General features: G+C 45.6%; 1 protein-coding gene across 1 annotated transcript in view; it reads right to left on the reverse strand.

Annotated features, from left to right (window-relative positions):
* Nucleotides 1–457: 457 nt before the first annotated feature.
* tulp4a (TUB like protein 4a) overlaps nt 458–16260 on the reverse strand; it is a 53701-nt gene continuing 37898 nt past the window's right edge. Inside the window, 10 exon segments of the mRNA XM_065026306.1 lie at nt 458–3622; nt 3851–4544; nt 4546–7336; nt 7502–7595; nt 7699–7870; nt 8136–8280; nt 9293–9527; nt 9827–10051; nt 10239–10405; nt 15362–15469. Coding sequence (XP_064882378.1) covers nt 3506–3622; nt 3851–4544; nt 4546–7336; nt 7502–7595; nt 7699–7870; nt 8136–8280; nt 9293–9527; nt 9827–10051; nt 10239–10405; nt 15362–15469 — 4748 coding nt within the window. The 3' untranslated portion in view covers nt 458–3505.

A 16260-nucleotide genomic window follows, 5' to 3' on the forward strand; every position in this document is an offset into this window, starting at 1 on the left:
GTGCAGGTCTAAAGAAAAAGCACAAAAAAACGAGGGGGCGGAAGCGAACATACAAATACAGCGGTGAGAATCACGTGACAATTCAGCACCACGGAGAGAGGGAAGCGACTGTGATTGAAGATCAATGCTCCTACAGCTTTTCGTCTGCATTTCTGCACGGATACAAGGTTTACTACATTAAGAGAAAGCTTTTTTCTATGGGACTTTTGTGCCCAACACACTTTGTTTTAGAGGGCTACTGCTACTAGGAATTCCAATTTTAGCTTTACAACATAGTAAAGTTGACCATTGTTAAATGGAATTCGTAAGCTATTAGAAGAAACCTGTACAAGGATAAAGAAATGATACATTTTTCATTATGAAACACCTACAGGGTTCCCACAGGGTTCCAAGGCACTCCGTAGTGCTTGAACGATAATATACCACATCCCAAACAGACTAGACACACAAAACAAAATCTGAAACAATGACATTTTATTCAAAAGATGCGTGACATATACAATTGTAAAATAATTAACATGGCATGCCTTACTACCGTTCACTATAAACATTCAGTCACCAAATCACTCAGATTTTTTCAAGTTTTTTTTCCTATATATGTCTACAACTACATGTACAAAGCACATTTCTGATCAAACGAAAAGCCAAATCCTACAATGTCTACTACAGGTTACCACCTCAAATGAATTCATTTAGAATCCTAAACCAGTGTCCAAGGGAGATCTATACATGTTTTCAGTGGCTTATCCAAACGGTCATGTCATGTGGACTGATGTGTGAGTTGTATTGAAATAATACACAATCAAAATTGACCAGTCAGTCAACACCATGTATGCGTAGATTTCCATTGCATGGTGAGAATAAACAAAAAGATAAAACTCTTAACGGAGTGAAAAAGGTTTAGCTTTCTCGAAGGGGAGAATTGGTGGAAATACACACACTGAAGAAGTTAACATCGATCCCATAAGTGTTATCTGTTGACCTCACAATTGAACACACTTGACACATACTTCCTTAAATGACTACTACCAACTACACTCAAGGACAGGGCACTTCTTCAGATCTTCTCCCATCCACTGCAAACTTCACAGAACACATATTGAAAAGTTGTCTCTTCCCTACTTGCCCACCCCCTCCCATGATCTGACAAATAGGCTACACCAGTAACAAACCCCTTTCAACAGAAAGAAATGTTCAGCAAAGTCAACAAGTTATGTACAGCCTTTAGCTTAAGAAAAAAATCTCATAAATAAATGTACAGACCAGCAAAAAGAAATTGAATATCATAGTTTCCCCCACACTACTAGTGTGAAAGTGAAGGGTTGTCAAACAGTGTTGGTGAGGGGAGGACCTTTCTTTAGAAAATATTGCACAACAAAATTGTTAACACAAAATGAACATTGACGGACATGTTTAAGAGATTTTATTTTCTTTGAATCAGGTCCATCTTAATCCCACCCCAACCAACAACTATCACATGCATCTCAGAGGAAGAAAGAAAAATCTAATCTAATAATCTCATTGCTGTCAAGACCATGATGTGTGGATCTGGTCTGGAGTGATCTCTCTCTGTCACACAAGTGATCTAGGCCCCTTTGTATTAATCTTCCAAATTGTAGTAATTCCATTTTTTGGCACACACGTTTTGAAGTGATCCTAACCATCCATCAAATAGATATTTTAGTTTGATAAATAATTTTTTCCAATGATATGTTTGAAAATTAGTAGTGTGGATGATGTTAACAGGTATCTTACCACACTTAAGTCCGCAAATATTTGAAGTGTCTATCTGCTTTTGCGCCAGCATCCATCCCCAGCCCTGCAGACTGTTCACAACGCATAGAGACCCAAGCCTGGATGTCTAACAAAAACTAGTCAGTTTAAAAGATTGCAGTTTCAGCTTGCCAAGTTCTAACAGGTTAAGATAGCTTTCTCCTTAATTGAGGTTATCTTCAAAGACTGAAAGAATAGAAAGATGTCAGGTTTCTCAGGGATTATAGTGTATTTCTATATTCATACTACTGTACTACAGCTACCCGCCATAATATTGAACATACACAGTGGGCTACAATGAAAACAGCTGTCCAACTCCAACAGATCATTTTACAATATTTATGAATGATATGTGGCAGTTATTTACATGACTTAAAAATTATAATAATAATAATGAAATGGCATAGGTGAAATATACAAAAATATTTCCTGTACCTTGCTTACTCATTTAGTGTGGGCTAAAGAGTAGGACACGCCTACACGATGACGCTCACTTCACAGAAGTGACAGCAAGTGACAAATTACTTCATGTCAGGGAAACAAAGGTCGGATTGGTGAACTCTTACCTATAGCATCTTTGTTTGTGTCCCCGTCAACATGTCACCATGATAAAAATGGGAGATACAGGATAACGGTCACAACTATTCTGTAAAACCATTTTAAAACACACAGATTTTGTAGTGTACAGAACAGCATTTCAATTAAGTCTCTGTCTCTCCCAAATAAAGCAGACATCTTGAAATCCATGTAAACAAGGTACTAAGATTGTATAATAAACAACATGAATACGAAGAACAATTACAATGTTAAAATTCATATCTGAATACTGTATGACCTATTCGTAACAAGAGGAAAAACAAATGCAGAGATACATTAACCATATGAGCTACATCATCTTTTTTTTCCTTCAAATTCCAAGGATTGCCGTTCAGCTTACATCTTTTACCTCTCCAGAGTTTCTGACAACAGGGAAATCAGACAACTTGCGCATTTGCGTGTGCTAGTGCTCCAACAATACAATGCATATATTGAAACCTCAAATCCAGCCAAGATAGATTTGGATTGTAACAAAACACATGGCAGATAACTAAAAAATAACATTTCAAAAGCCTAGATTTCCCCCCCAGAAAGTTTGATCTTTAGGTGTAAAAACCTAAACGCCAAAGCAGTGTTATAAAGTGATGATAACGGTTTCATACAGCAACGGATTTCAGTGCCCAGTAGTACCTGTACACTCTGGAAAGAAAAAAACGACATCTTCAATCTTCCAGATAGTTTTTTCAAGTATTACTGCTGCTCCTTTTTAAAACCGCACAGAGAGAACGACTCATCTCTCGGGACCATACCGACAGGAAACCCAAACCGTTAGCAGGTTGTAAGTTAAGTCTTTCCACTAGCTAGCTTTCATTAGCTAAAGCAGCATTTATTTGCATGACGACTACAGAAAGCTGAGCTCTTGGGCCCTGTAAGCAGTACAGGGGACCGCTGACTGTGCCAAGGCAAACTATGGCCCTGCTCCAACGCCTGCAGCCCATGCTTATTGCACCCTCTGGTGGCCACATTGGGCAGTGCAGCACCACAGTGTCTCGTTTTCTCGCTTGCGATGCGATATGCAAACAGAGTTCATTTCAGTCTTTCCTCCGATATTAAAGTAACTTCAAATTAAATAATCTTGTCCTTCCAGCAGGTGTTCCGATCCTCGCTAGTATTCAGTGTAAGAGGGGGTGGGACCTCATTTGAGGCGTTGAGTAACATTAGCTAGAGCCACTGCGAAGGCTTGAACAGCAGAGAACGGGTACTGGAAGTCCAGGATGTAGGCGTTGCCGTCAATCCTGCCAAACTGCATCACCTGGTCACAAACACAAACAAACACACAGTCAGAGAACATAGACAGGAAGCTAACAAACAACATTTCAGATTGTCTCAGATTGTCTGAGCTATTTCCCTACTGAATGCTGAATTATATTTATTCCATGTCATATTCTTAGAAACTAATGGATTCACTCTTCTACATTCCTACACTATCTATACCCAACTTCCCATCTATGTGTAAAAACTACATCTCTAGCCACCTCACCTGTCTCCCCTCCAGTTCGATCTGGAAGTTCTTGGCCGACTCCTGTGTGACACGTCCCCCAAAGTCCAGCTGGTAGACCTGAGTGGCCTCATTCCACAGTGGCTGCTTGTTGGCCATCACATAAACAAAGCCCTGGCTTCCCAACCCGCGGTCCTCCTTCTCATTTGCCTTGCGACACTTGATCTCCTCTAGCTCGCTGGCCGCCCGTAGGCTCCTCTTGCTCTTCCAGCCCTTCTTGCCGCTCTGGCACTGGTTGAGCAGCTCGTCCCCGCTGATGAAGAGCTCAGGTTCACTCTCTGAGCTGTCCTGGAACTCGCTGTTTGTGGGAGCCTTGCTCAGCTTCTTAGCTTTCAGCTGCTGCTCCTTCTGGCCTTTGGGCTTCTTCTTTTCCCTGCTGCCCAGCCGCGGGCTGGAGATCAGAGAGTTGAAGTCACCCAGGGCCCGGCCCTCCTTCTTGGATTTGCCTCCCTCGGCGATGGCCGGTGCATTGGCCTCCTCAGCCCTGCCATCTGCCCGCTTGCGGTTCTTCTTGCCAAACTTCTCAGCATTGCTGGGCACGGGGCTCTCGTTGAGGGAGAGCACCTCCTGGAAGCCCTCTCCGGCCTCCATTGCCATGGCCTCTGGTGAGCCACCATGACCCTGCAGCTGCAGCTCTGCTGGGGGCGGTGGAGGGGAGGCGGTGGGGGAGGAGGGGAGAGAGGACTGACTTGTCCACCATCATCTGAGAGAGCTTGGGGGCATGGGGGCAGTGTCCCCGAGGGGCTGGGCATGGGGGGCAGGGGTTGTAGGTGCCCCAGGGGGTGTGTAGGGCAATGGGGGGGATGGGGAGCCCGGCACAGGAGCTTCCCCCCGGGTACATTGGAGGGAGGGGGCAGCAGGCCAGGTTAGACAGGTTGGCTGGATAGCCAGGTGGGAGGACCAGGGTGGCATCCTGCTGGTTGAAAGGGACCGGGGCCACCACCTCCTTAGGGGAGCAGAGACGGGGAGAGCCTGGCATGGGCTGCTGCTGGGGCCCACTATAGGTTGTGCCAGGAGCATACTGAAGGGAGATCTGGTAACCTGCAGCTACAGCGGCAGCCTGGAAAGAGGCAGCACTGGGGCTGGTGGGGGACTTGGGGGAGAGGATGAAAGGCAGCCGGGAGATGTCGAGGTGCTGGGCTGGGCTGAGGATGAGCGGGGGTGGTTTGTGGGGTCCGGTGGGGCCAGCAGAGCTCAGAGTACCAGTCCGTTCCTGGGGCACCCACACCTCCTCAGTGGTGGCTGGGTCCCACTGGTATGGCGGTGGCCTCTTGACTGTCAGTCCAGACACATCTGCACCCCCTAGTGCCAGATGCCTCAATGACTGACTCAGTGCTTCATCCTCTGTGAAGGCTGAGTTCACATAGTCAGCCCTGTCTCTGTTCCCACCTCCTCCTCCATTCCCAGAGCCATCCAGGTTGTATGAGGATTGAGAGACTAGGGGAGAAGCGCTGTTGGAATGGACGATCACCGTGCTGTGAGGAGCTCCATTCCCTGGAGGAAAATCCTGTCTAATGATTGTACCTCCTGCGATTCCATTCGCAGTCCCACTGGGAGCACTGCTGGCTGCACTGCTAAGCCCACTGCTGTTACTACTGCACTGACTGCAGGTGTACAGGGCTTTGGGCACCCTTTGTTGGTAGGAAGCCGCCAGTGCAGCGTTTTGGGATTTGGCTTTAGTGGGCAGGGTCCTCTGAGGGTCCAGCATCTGGGAAACTTTGAGAGCGGCCTCTCGGCTATTCCGCCTGAGTGTGGCATGGATCAGACTGCTGTCCAGCCTCTGTCCGGTGCTCCTCCCCCCTGTGGTGTTCTGATTGGCTGTGTCGGGGTAGGGGGGCGGATCTCCACTGGGTATGGAATAGCGGGGAACGGTGAGCCTGTTGAGGGTTGCCGAGGCGTAGGGCAGCTGGATCTTCTTCGCGTCTGTTGAGGAAGAAGAGGAGGTAACCCGGAGGGTTGCTGAGCTTCCTGGGACCTGGAGCGTGTAAATGTTCTGGTTGCAGACAAGCCGCGTTCGAGGCCGGCACACCTCTTCCACGTTACCCCTGCTGTCGAACGTAGTTATCCGCTCGTAGCCTAGCGGCGTTGGGTACTGTGCCGCTTGCTGGCCAGGAGGATACAGGGAGAACTCGCCCTTCTTCAGGCACAGGTCCACTGGCGGCGGGGTGCCGTTACTGCCCCCAGCCTGTCCAGAGGCGGCGTTGGCTGCTGCAGCAGAGGCTGCAGCTGCGGCCACCGTCCCAGGGTAGGGGGGCGGGGGGTTCATCTTGCTGAGCTCCAGAGGGGCGCTGAACACCACCGTGTCCCCCTCAGCCAGCTGGGGGGCAGAGCGGGTGGGTTTGATCTTCAGCAGGTGCTCATTTTCCACGCTGACCCTTCTCTCAGCCACCAGCCCCCCTGCAGGGTGGGGGACAGGGATCTGGAGCGCACCCTGTTGGAGCTGGTGCACCGCTGCACCAGACACCTGAGAGGGGACAGAGATCTGGAGCTGTTGCTGCATCTGATGGTGCTGTTGTATCTGCTGCTGTTGCTGCATCTGATGGTGCTGCTGATGCTGTTGTTGTTGCATATGCTGCTGTATCTGTTGCTGCTGTTGCTGCAGCTGCTGTGTGTGTTGCTGCTGCTGTAACTGCTGCTGGAGCTGTTGTTGGTGCTGGAGCTGTTGTTGGTGCTGTTGTTGGATGTGCTGCTGCTGTTGCTGCATGTGTTGGATCTGCTGTTGAATGTGTTGCTGCTGCTGCTGGATCTGCTGCTGCTGCATCTGTTGGTGTTGCAGCATCTGCTGCTGCTGGATCTGCTGTTGATGTTGCTGTGCCAGTTGCTGTTGGTGATGTTGCTGCGCTAGTCGTTGTTGCTGTTGTTGTAGCTGTTGATGGTGATGCTGAAGCTGCTGTTGTTGTTGATGCTGAATTTGTTGTTGCTGATGATGTTGCTGCAGTGGTTGTTGATGGCTCTGTGGATGGCTTTGTTGTTGTTGTTGTTGGTGATGAGAGGGAGGAGGCCCAACCAGAAGTCGGCTCATCTCCAGCCCTCCAAATATGACCTGTCCAGGACTGGAGTACCTGCTGGGAACCGTGTACTGGGCGGTCAGGATGGTGTCCTGGCCCTGGTCAGACGACCCCCCTGCCCCTGCAGAAGCCACAGAGGAGATGGCCGTGGGATTGGATAGGACGTCCAGCTGGACGTTCTGATTGGCTAGGAGGGACTGGACCAGGCCGATGCTCTGGGTGGGGGACATGGCCTGGGCGGGACTGTGGATGGGGGCAATGGGGATGTTGACAGTGCAGGGAGGGTTGTCGTCGGCCACGCCCGAGGCCCCGGTGACTGGCAGGTCATCCTCATCCTCACTGAAGACGTTGGGGCTGAACACAGGCAGGTTGATGTAGTCCATAGAGATCTTACGCACCTCCGGCAGGTAGATGGTCATCTGTCTGGGCTGCAAGTGGAGCAGACTTGTCTTGTAGATCACTGTGAGAGAGAGAGAGAGAGAGAGAGAGAGAGAGATAAGTGGAGGGATAGAGAGAAAGCAATAGAAGGGAGGGGCAAAAGAAAGAGGGGAGAAGGTTGTTACATTCATTGGAACCATAGTTAAATCATTTTAATTTCCCTCAGAAGTAACTGATTGGTAGTTACCTGCACCAAGATTGGTTGGCAAGAAGGTGGCAAGTCCCACAATCTTAAACTTTGTTCCCCAAATGTTGGATGTAACCTGAGCAAGGTAGTTATGCTGCAAAAGACAAAACCCACATTCAAATCAGTACTTCTTCAAATCCCTAAAACTCAAATGTATGATGATAGGACACAAAGGAAATCAGAATGCGGTCCATTACCTGTGTGATGTCATCTAAGGGGAACTCTCTGCGGGTGAGACTTGGGGACCCAATGGACTGCTTCCGGATGGGTAACCGTGGCGACCGCGAGATCTCCTGGGTAGCGCGGGACAGTTTGGGGGACTTTCTGGGGTCAATATTGATTCTGTTGGTAAAGGGACAGACTAAGTCTCTACAGAGAAGGTAGCACATGAAAGAGAAAGGTTTAGGGATGCAGTGAAACAAACGAAACAAAACAGTGCATAACATTCAAGCAGCATTAGTAGACAAACATGCAGCGGCTTAGTCAGTACTTTATAGGTCCAAACAGAACATGTGGGTTTCCTTGTGAACTCCAAATAATAGAATCGTTCCAAAATGGTGAGAAAAACAAAGAATCTACATCAAACACATGCTTGTAATTCATTAATGAATGCAGTATAAAGGCTGTTTATTACCTGGGAAGTTTGGGAGACTTGCTGCCTCTGGATATCTTTGGGGATTTCTTGCCAACCCAGTCGTCACTCAGCTCTATATCACTGGAGTCTGAACAGTTACAGCTGTCTATCATCGACGAGATCAGACTGTTCCCATACACCTCATCTGGAAGGAGAGAGGGAAACAGGGGATGGAGAGAAAGAAAGATGGGTGGAGGGTAATACAATGAAGTTGGTGTGATAGGGAAATGATGGGTGTCTGTCTACTGCTCTATGAATAATATCATCAGGGTGATCATTCGTTAAGTGTCACTGACTCAAGAGGCACTACAGTATATCTCTGCATATGGGGATATAAGTCAAACTGACATTGATAGGTATCCAACCTAACCACTGTGACTTTACCAACGTTTATTTCCTTTATCACAACAAATACATATCCCCAGTGTTAACAGCAGGGGGCACACTTCCTTCACCTCTTCTTAGACATGCAAGAACAAACTGACATTAAAACATATCCAATTTCAGACACACACTCACTAACACAACATTTTCAACTTATTTAGTCCCCCAAACTATTGTTTCCAAGTATCTTCTCTCATTCATATGGGGCCCCCGAACCGCAACTGCTCCAGTTTAGGTCAAGATCATTTATTTGATCAGCATTTAAGAGTGAATGGGCTGCATACATTTCATGGCTGGATTCATTTATCACAGGAGAGGGCAGTGGAGAGGGAGGTGATTTATGGTAGATACCAGAGGCTATTAAGTAGTTAACAGGGGCCCAGTCTGCTCTGTACTGTGGCTGGCTGGCTGGGGGACTATTAACACTGAGAACACACATGCCAACCAACACTGTCTGAAACTTCTTCACCACAAGATAGTCCTACATGTTATATGAACAGAAAAGTACCAGGGGAGCAGGGAAGGAGGCTCTGGCTAGGCAGCAGACTTTGACAAATGATATTTGAGTAACTAACGGTTATTAACAAGAAGATACTGACTTCACACTTTTTAAGTAAAAAGCAGTCATACGAGAAGCTGAACCAGCTCCCAAAGCAACAGAATCGTCTAGAATCATCGTTAGAACAGCCGTAATGGAGCAAGATTTCAAGGTGATATTTTCAAAACAAACACCACCAACACTTTCCTCACACAGTATCGCCAGAAAACCTCACCTGCTTTGCCGTCCGTCTTGGGGTCCATGATCACGAACTCGGGACGGAGCTTGCTGATGCGTCGGCCCTTGAGGATGGGCACCAAGCCCCCCAGGTACTCCAGGTAGAGGGTGTAGCAGGGCCCGCCCACCTCAGGGTTGTCCTCCGTCCGCTTCATGGTGCAGTGCAGCCGCTCGTTCCCTGCCGTCGGGTAACTCACAAAGTCACGCATATTGTTGGGGTCTGGAATGGGGGGCTAGAGGTGGAGAGAGAGAGAGAAAGGATGAATGGATGAGGAGCATTCTGGCACAAAGCGGTGACTCCCGGTGCTGACTCAAGTCAAGTATCAATTTTAACCCTTGCTAAACACTTTTTCAACCCTCTATCTTACCCTGGAATTATGACCCTGAATGACCGTTTGTATTGAATGTCAGTCTGTATAAACTGCCAGGTGGGTAAACCAGAACCCTCAACCTCCCCATTTCATAGAGTAGCACATCCTCACCCTCCCAGACACATATCCATACTGTATGTGACATCTCATAAACCCTGTACCTTGATGGTGGGTGTGAAGGCTGTGGTGACGTAAGAACAGAGACGAGAGGGCATGGTGAGCTTTGCCACGTCCTTCTCCTCCCGGAGCGCCCCGGCAATGCCCTGCTGGCACAGCAGCTGCAGGCTGGCCACCCGGTGCTCCACCCGCACCACGTAGAGTACCGGGCCACAAGCCAAGAACAGACGAGAGTCCCGGTGACCCCAGCACAGTGTGGTGATAGGACGCTGGGGAGAACGGGGATGGTGATTATTCTATGGAACTCAAAGCATATGATGTGACTTCTCAATAGTATGTTTACCAATGTAAGGTGTTGTGTGTGTGGTACTGAAGATGTGTTGTGGATGCTGGAGTGTGTGTGTGTGTCATCTGTGCCGCAGGAGCTGGTCTAAGTGTGTGTGTGTGTGTTATTACTTGTGCAGGCGTGTCCAGTGTGTAGATGTGTTCTCCGCAGACGTTGTAGAACTTAACAACGGCGTTTCTGGTGGGAGGTAGACAGGAGGAGTCGGGGAGCAAGACAGCTCTCTCCATCCCAGCCACGGCCAGGAGATCCCCCTGAGAACACCACTGGACTACCACATCTACCACACACAGAGAAGAGAATACATGAAGAGTTTACACACACAAAACACTTACCCTTAAGAACACCACTGACCAATGTGGGTGATATAGGCCTAGAAAGCAGAAGATGGTGAGAATCTGTTTTTCCCCCCAGGTTGCCTAAATCCAAACAGAATTGAGCTTAGATGCATCCCGCTTCCATTGATCGTCCTTGAAAAGTTTTTATAACTTGATTGGAGTCCACCTGTGGTAAATTCAATTGATTGGACATGATTTGGAAAGGCACACACCTATCTACAGTTGAAGTAGGAAGTTTACATACACCTTGTCCAAATACATTTAAACTCAGTTTTTCACAATTCCTGACATTTAATCCAAGTAAAAATTCCCTGTCTTAGGTCAGTTAGGATCAACACCTTATTTTAAGAATGTGAAATGTCAGAATAATAGTAGAGAGAATTATTTATTTCAGCTTTTATTTCTTTCATCACATTCCCAATGGGTCAGAAGTTTACGTACACTCAATTAGTATTTGGTAGCATTGCCTTTAAATTGCTTATCTTGGGTCAAACATTTTGGGTAGCCTCAACAAGCTTCCCACAATAAGTTGGGTGAATTTTGGCCCATTCCTCTTGACAGAGCTGCTGTAACTGAGTCAGGTTTGTAGGCCTCCTTGCTCACACACGCTTTTTCAGTTCTGCCCACAAATGTTCTATAGGATTGAGGTAAGGGCTTTGTGATGGCCACTCCAATTCCTTGACTATGTTGTCCTTAAGCCATTTTGCCAACTTTGGAAGTATGCTTTGGGTAATTGTCCATTTGGAAGACCCATTTGCAACTAAGTTTAAACTTCCTGACTGATGTCTTGAGATGTTGCTTCAATATATCCACATAATTGTCCTTCCACATGATGCCATCTATTTTGTGAAGTGCAACAGTCCCTCCTGCAGCAAAGCACCTCCACAACATGATGCTGCCATCCCCGTGCTTCACAGTTGGGATGGTGTTCTTCGGCTTGCAAGCCTCCCCCTTTTTCCTCCAAACATAATGAAGGTCATTATTGCCAAACAAATCTATTTCTGTATCATCAGACCAGAGGACATTTCTCCAAAAAGTACGATCTTTGTCCCCATGTGCAGTTGCAAACCGTAGTCTGGATTTTTCTATGGCGGTTTTAGAGCAGTGGCTTTTTCCTTGCTGAGCGGTCTTTCTGGTTATGTCGATATAGGACTCATTTTTACTGTGGATATAGATACTTTCGTACCTGTTTCCACCAGCATCTTCACAAAGTCCTTTGCTGTTGTTCTGGGATTGATTTGCACTTTTCGCACCAAAGTACGTTCATCTCTAGGATCCTTCCTGAGCGGTATGACGGCTGCGTGGTCCCATGGAGTTTATACTTGTGTACTATTGTTTGTACAGATGGATGTGGTACCGTCAGGCATTTGGAAATTGCTCCCAAGGATGAACCAGACTTGTTGAGCTCTACATTTTTTTTCCTGAGGTCTTGGATGATTTCTTTTGATTTTCCCCTGATGTCAAGCAAAGAGTTTGAAGGTAGGCCTTGAAATACATCCACAGGTACACCTCCAATTGATTCAAATGATGTCAATTAGCCTATCAGAAGCTTCTAAAGCCATGTCATCATTTTCTGGAATTTTCCAAGCTGTTTAAAGGCACATTCAACTTAGTGTATGTAAACGTATGACCCACTGGAATTGTGATAATGAATTATAAGGGAAATAATCTGTTTGTAAACAATTGTTGGAAAAATTACTTGTGTCATGCACAAAGTAGATGTCCTAACCGACTTGCCAAAACTATAGTTTGTTAAGAAAAAGTTTGTGGAGTTGTTGAAAAACACGTTTTAATGAGTCCAACCTAAGTGTATGTAAGCTTCTGAATTAAACTGTATATAAGGTCCCACAGTTGACAGTGCATGTCAGAGCAAATAACAAGCCATGAATTGTCAGTAGAGCTCCGAGATTGTGTCGAGTTACAGATTTGGGGAAGTGTACCAACACATTTCTGGAGCATTGAAGGTCCCCAAGAATACGGTGGCCTCCATTCTTAATTGGAAGAAGTTTGGAACCACCAATGGGTGTTTATAGCGTTTATGAAGGCTGCCTACTTGTTGAACTTGTCAGATATCACTACACACTTTGTTTTTATACAGTTGACACAGATGTTGTTTTTGTTTTGCTGGCCAGTAACGACTATTTTTAAATTAGACTCTTGCTAGAACTGGCCGCCTGGCCAAACTGAGCAATCGGGTGAGAAGTGCCTTGGTCAGGGAGGTGACTAAGAACTCTGACAGAGCTCCAGAGTTTCTCTGTGGAGATGGGAGAACCTTCCAGAAGGACTTCCATCTCTGCAGCACTCCACCAATCAGGCCTTTAATGTAGAGTGGCTAGACAGAAGCCACTCCTCAGTAAAAGCCATGACAGCCAGCTTGGTATTTGCAAAAAATGCACCTAAAGGACTCTCAGACCATGAGAAAAAAAGATTCTCTGGTCTGATGAAACCAAGATTGAACACTTTGGCCTGAATGCCTAGAGTCACGTCTGGAAGAATCATGGCACCATCCCTATGGTGAAGCATGGTGGTGGCAGCATTGTGGGGATGTTTTTCAGCGGCAGGGACTGGGAGACAAGTCAGGATTGAGGGAAAGATGAACGGAGCAAAGTACAGAGAGATCCTTGATGAAAACCTGCTCTAGAGCGTTCAGGACCTCAGACTGGGGAAAAGGCTCACCTTCCAACAGGACAACGACCCTAAGCACATAGCTAAGACAACGTAGGAGTGGTTTCGGGACAAGTCTCTGAATGTCATTGAGTGGCCCCGCCAGAGCCCGGACTTGAATCTAATCGAACATCTCTGGAGAGACCTGAAAATAGCTGTGCAGCGACGCTCCCCATCCAATCTGACAGAGCTTGAGCGGATCTGCAGAGAAGAATGGAGAAACTCTCCAAATACAGGTGTGCCAAGCTTGTAGCATCATACCCAAGAAGATTCGAGGCTGGAATCGCTGCCAAAGGTGCTTCAACAAAAGTACTGAGTAGATGTTCTGAATACTTTTGTAAATTTGATATTTTATTTATTTATTGCAAAAATGTCTAAATACCTGTTTTTGCTTTGTCATTTTGGGGTATTGGGTGTAGATTGATGAGGTGGAAAAAAAACTCTTAAGGAATAGGGGGCAGCATTTTCACTTTAGGATAAATAGCGTGCCCAATATCAACTTCCTGCTACTCATGCCAGAAATATAAGATATGCATATTATTATTAGATGTGGATAGAAAACACTCTGAAGTTTCTAAAACTGTTTGAATCATGTCTGTGAGTATAACAGAACTTATGTAGCAGGCAAAACCCTGAGGACTAACTGTTCAGATCTTTTTTTTTGGCCTCTCTCTGTTCCCTGACTTGTTATTGCCAAGGGATATTTCTTAGGAACCTGTTTTCAGTTCCTACCGCTTCCACTGGATGTCACCAGTCTTTGGAATTTGGTTGATATTATTCATTTGTGCAACGAAGAAGAAGCACATCCAGGAACAACGTTACACTATTGAGAGTTGCGCAAGACGTAAAAAAGGAGCATGGTTTGTTTACTTCCTGTATTGAAAACAGATTGCCCCGTCTACAATTTTATAGATTATTAACGTTTAAAAATACCTAAAGTTGTATTACAAAAGTAGTTTGAAATATTTTGGCAAAGTTTATAGGCAACTTTTGAACTTTTTCCCTTCTGGATCAAACGCGTCAAATAAATGGACATTTGGATATATATGGACGGAATTAATCGAACAAAAAGGACCAATTGTGATGTTTATGGGACATATTGGAGTGCCAACAAAATAAGCTCGTCAAAGGTAATGCATGTTTTATATTTTATTTCAGCGTTTTGTGTAGCGCCTGCAGGGTTGAAATATGCTACTCTCTTTGTTGACATTGTGCTATCATCAGATAATAGCTTCTTATGCTTTCGCCGAAAAGCTTTTTAAAATCTGACATGTTGGCTGGATTCACAACGAGTGTAGCTTTAATTGAGTACCTTACATGTGTGATTTAATGAAAGTTAGATTTTTATATCATATTTTGAATTTGCTGCGCTGCATTTTCCCTGTTTTTTTCCCCAAGTGGGACGCAAACGTTCCCTATACCATAAAAAGTTAATACATTTAACGTAACAAAATGTGGAAAAGGTCAAGGGCTCTGAACACATTCCGAATGCACTGTACATGTCCAAAAAAGGATTGGATTGATGTAAACATGGGCGAGTTTCCTTCCACCATATTTTTTTGCACCAGACTCAGCACAGTCACATTGAGATTGACTTCATAATTTAAAGGGCCAATCAACAGTTGAAACAAAGTGTCATCCTCGCCACTGCTTCGGTAAAAAGCTGAGGGATGGGGCTGGAGAAATGTAACCACTTAAAATTCATAGACAGAGCTATGGATGCAAGGACTGACCATCCATGATATCAAAATGATTTGAGTTTTAACCATTTACTTTGTTTACAAACATTGTAGTAAAACAAGCTTATATTTGGGGTTCTGATGAGGAACAACCGCTGAAACTACACTCTTGAGACATAAGTTATAGTCTTCAAGAATCAATGGATGTAGCAACTGCTGACTGCCCCTTTAAACCTAACCTATGACCTGACCCATCATCACCAGCCCCCCAGATAACAACCCCCACCCCCAGATAACAACCCCCACCCCCAGATAACAACCCCCCCTGAAAATACTAAATAAACTACACAACACAAATGGCTCTTAGCCTGGCCCGCGCATGCTTTCTGACCCAAACAATAAAACTGAAACTTAATAATATAACAAATTAAATAGAAAAACTTATACAACTGAAACTAAATACAAACTAACAAATCAGGTCTAAAACTAACTGAAAAATCTAAAAACCAAAAGAAAAAATGAAATCTATAATAACCTTGATACAAACATACATACCTTTTAGGCCAGTGTGGATAAGAGTGGGGGAGAGGTCATCATAGTTGTTCATCAGGCTGATGTCTCCAGAGGTGAAGCTGACCGTCAGCAGAGGCTTCAAACGTTGGACTGTGGAGACAAAGACCACAACAAGACCAGGTCAGAGAGAGGGATACCACAACACAACCACAGAAACAAAGAGACCCAAACACAACCAGATAAAGACAGAGGGGGAGGTCAACAGAGTGAAACAAAACCAGGTCAACCATGATCCTATTCTGATTCTATTTCAGAGAGACTGACAATCCGACTAAGACAAACGGCTCTTTCTTATATTTTCTGGAATTCAGACCAAATGCAAGCATTCCCTGTATTATACGTTGATAGCTTCTTAGCAACCAAGTCAGAGGATGGTGTGATCAATATGCATTTCCAGTGGGCCATAAAATTGATTGAGAGTGAGGGACACCGTGTGTGTGTGTGTGTGTGTGTGTGTGTGTGTGTGTGTGTGTGTGTAATAAGGGAGGGGTAGTGGGACACAAGGACATTTCTGCATCTTTGGCAGCTGCTCCTAGTGATTAATCTTAGGGTAGTGATCTCTACTGTGTCCTATTCAAAAGCACAAAGACACCCATGCAGCTCACCTTAGTACCAGCCATCCACTCTCTCAGGGCTATAAATAACACACCTTCATAAAACACAGCCACCGCTGCTTTGTACACCATGTAAATCTTGGGTACCTCAAAGGGACTAAGGACAACTATCGTGACTGTTCTGTATTAGTCCATGGTTTATGTGAACATACGATCAGTGATGAAGGACCCGGAGGTTTAACTAAACATGAGGAACTGATCAGGTCACGTTGTCAGGAAAAAATGTCAAGGTTCCATCCTACTCTCCGCGTTGTGCTACGCTATGAA

This window comes from Oncorhynchus nerka, linkage group LG13 (genome assembly GCF_034236695.1).
Source record: "Oncorhynchus nerka isolate Pitt River linkage group LG13, Oner_Uvic_2.0, whole genome shotgun sequence".
NCBI classification, from domain to species: domain Eukaryota; kingdom Metazoa; phylum Chordata; class Actinopteri; order Salmoniformes; family Salmonidae; genus Oncorhynchus; species Oncorhynchus nerka.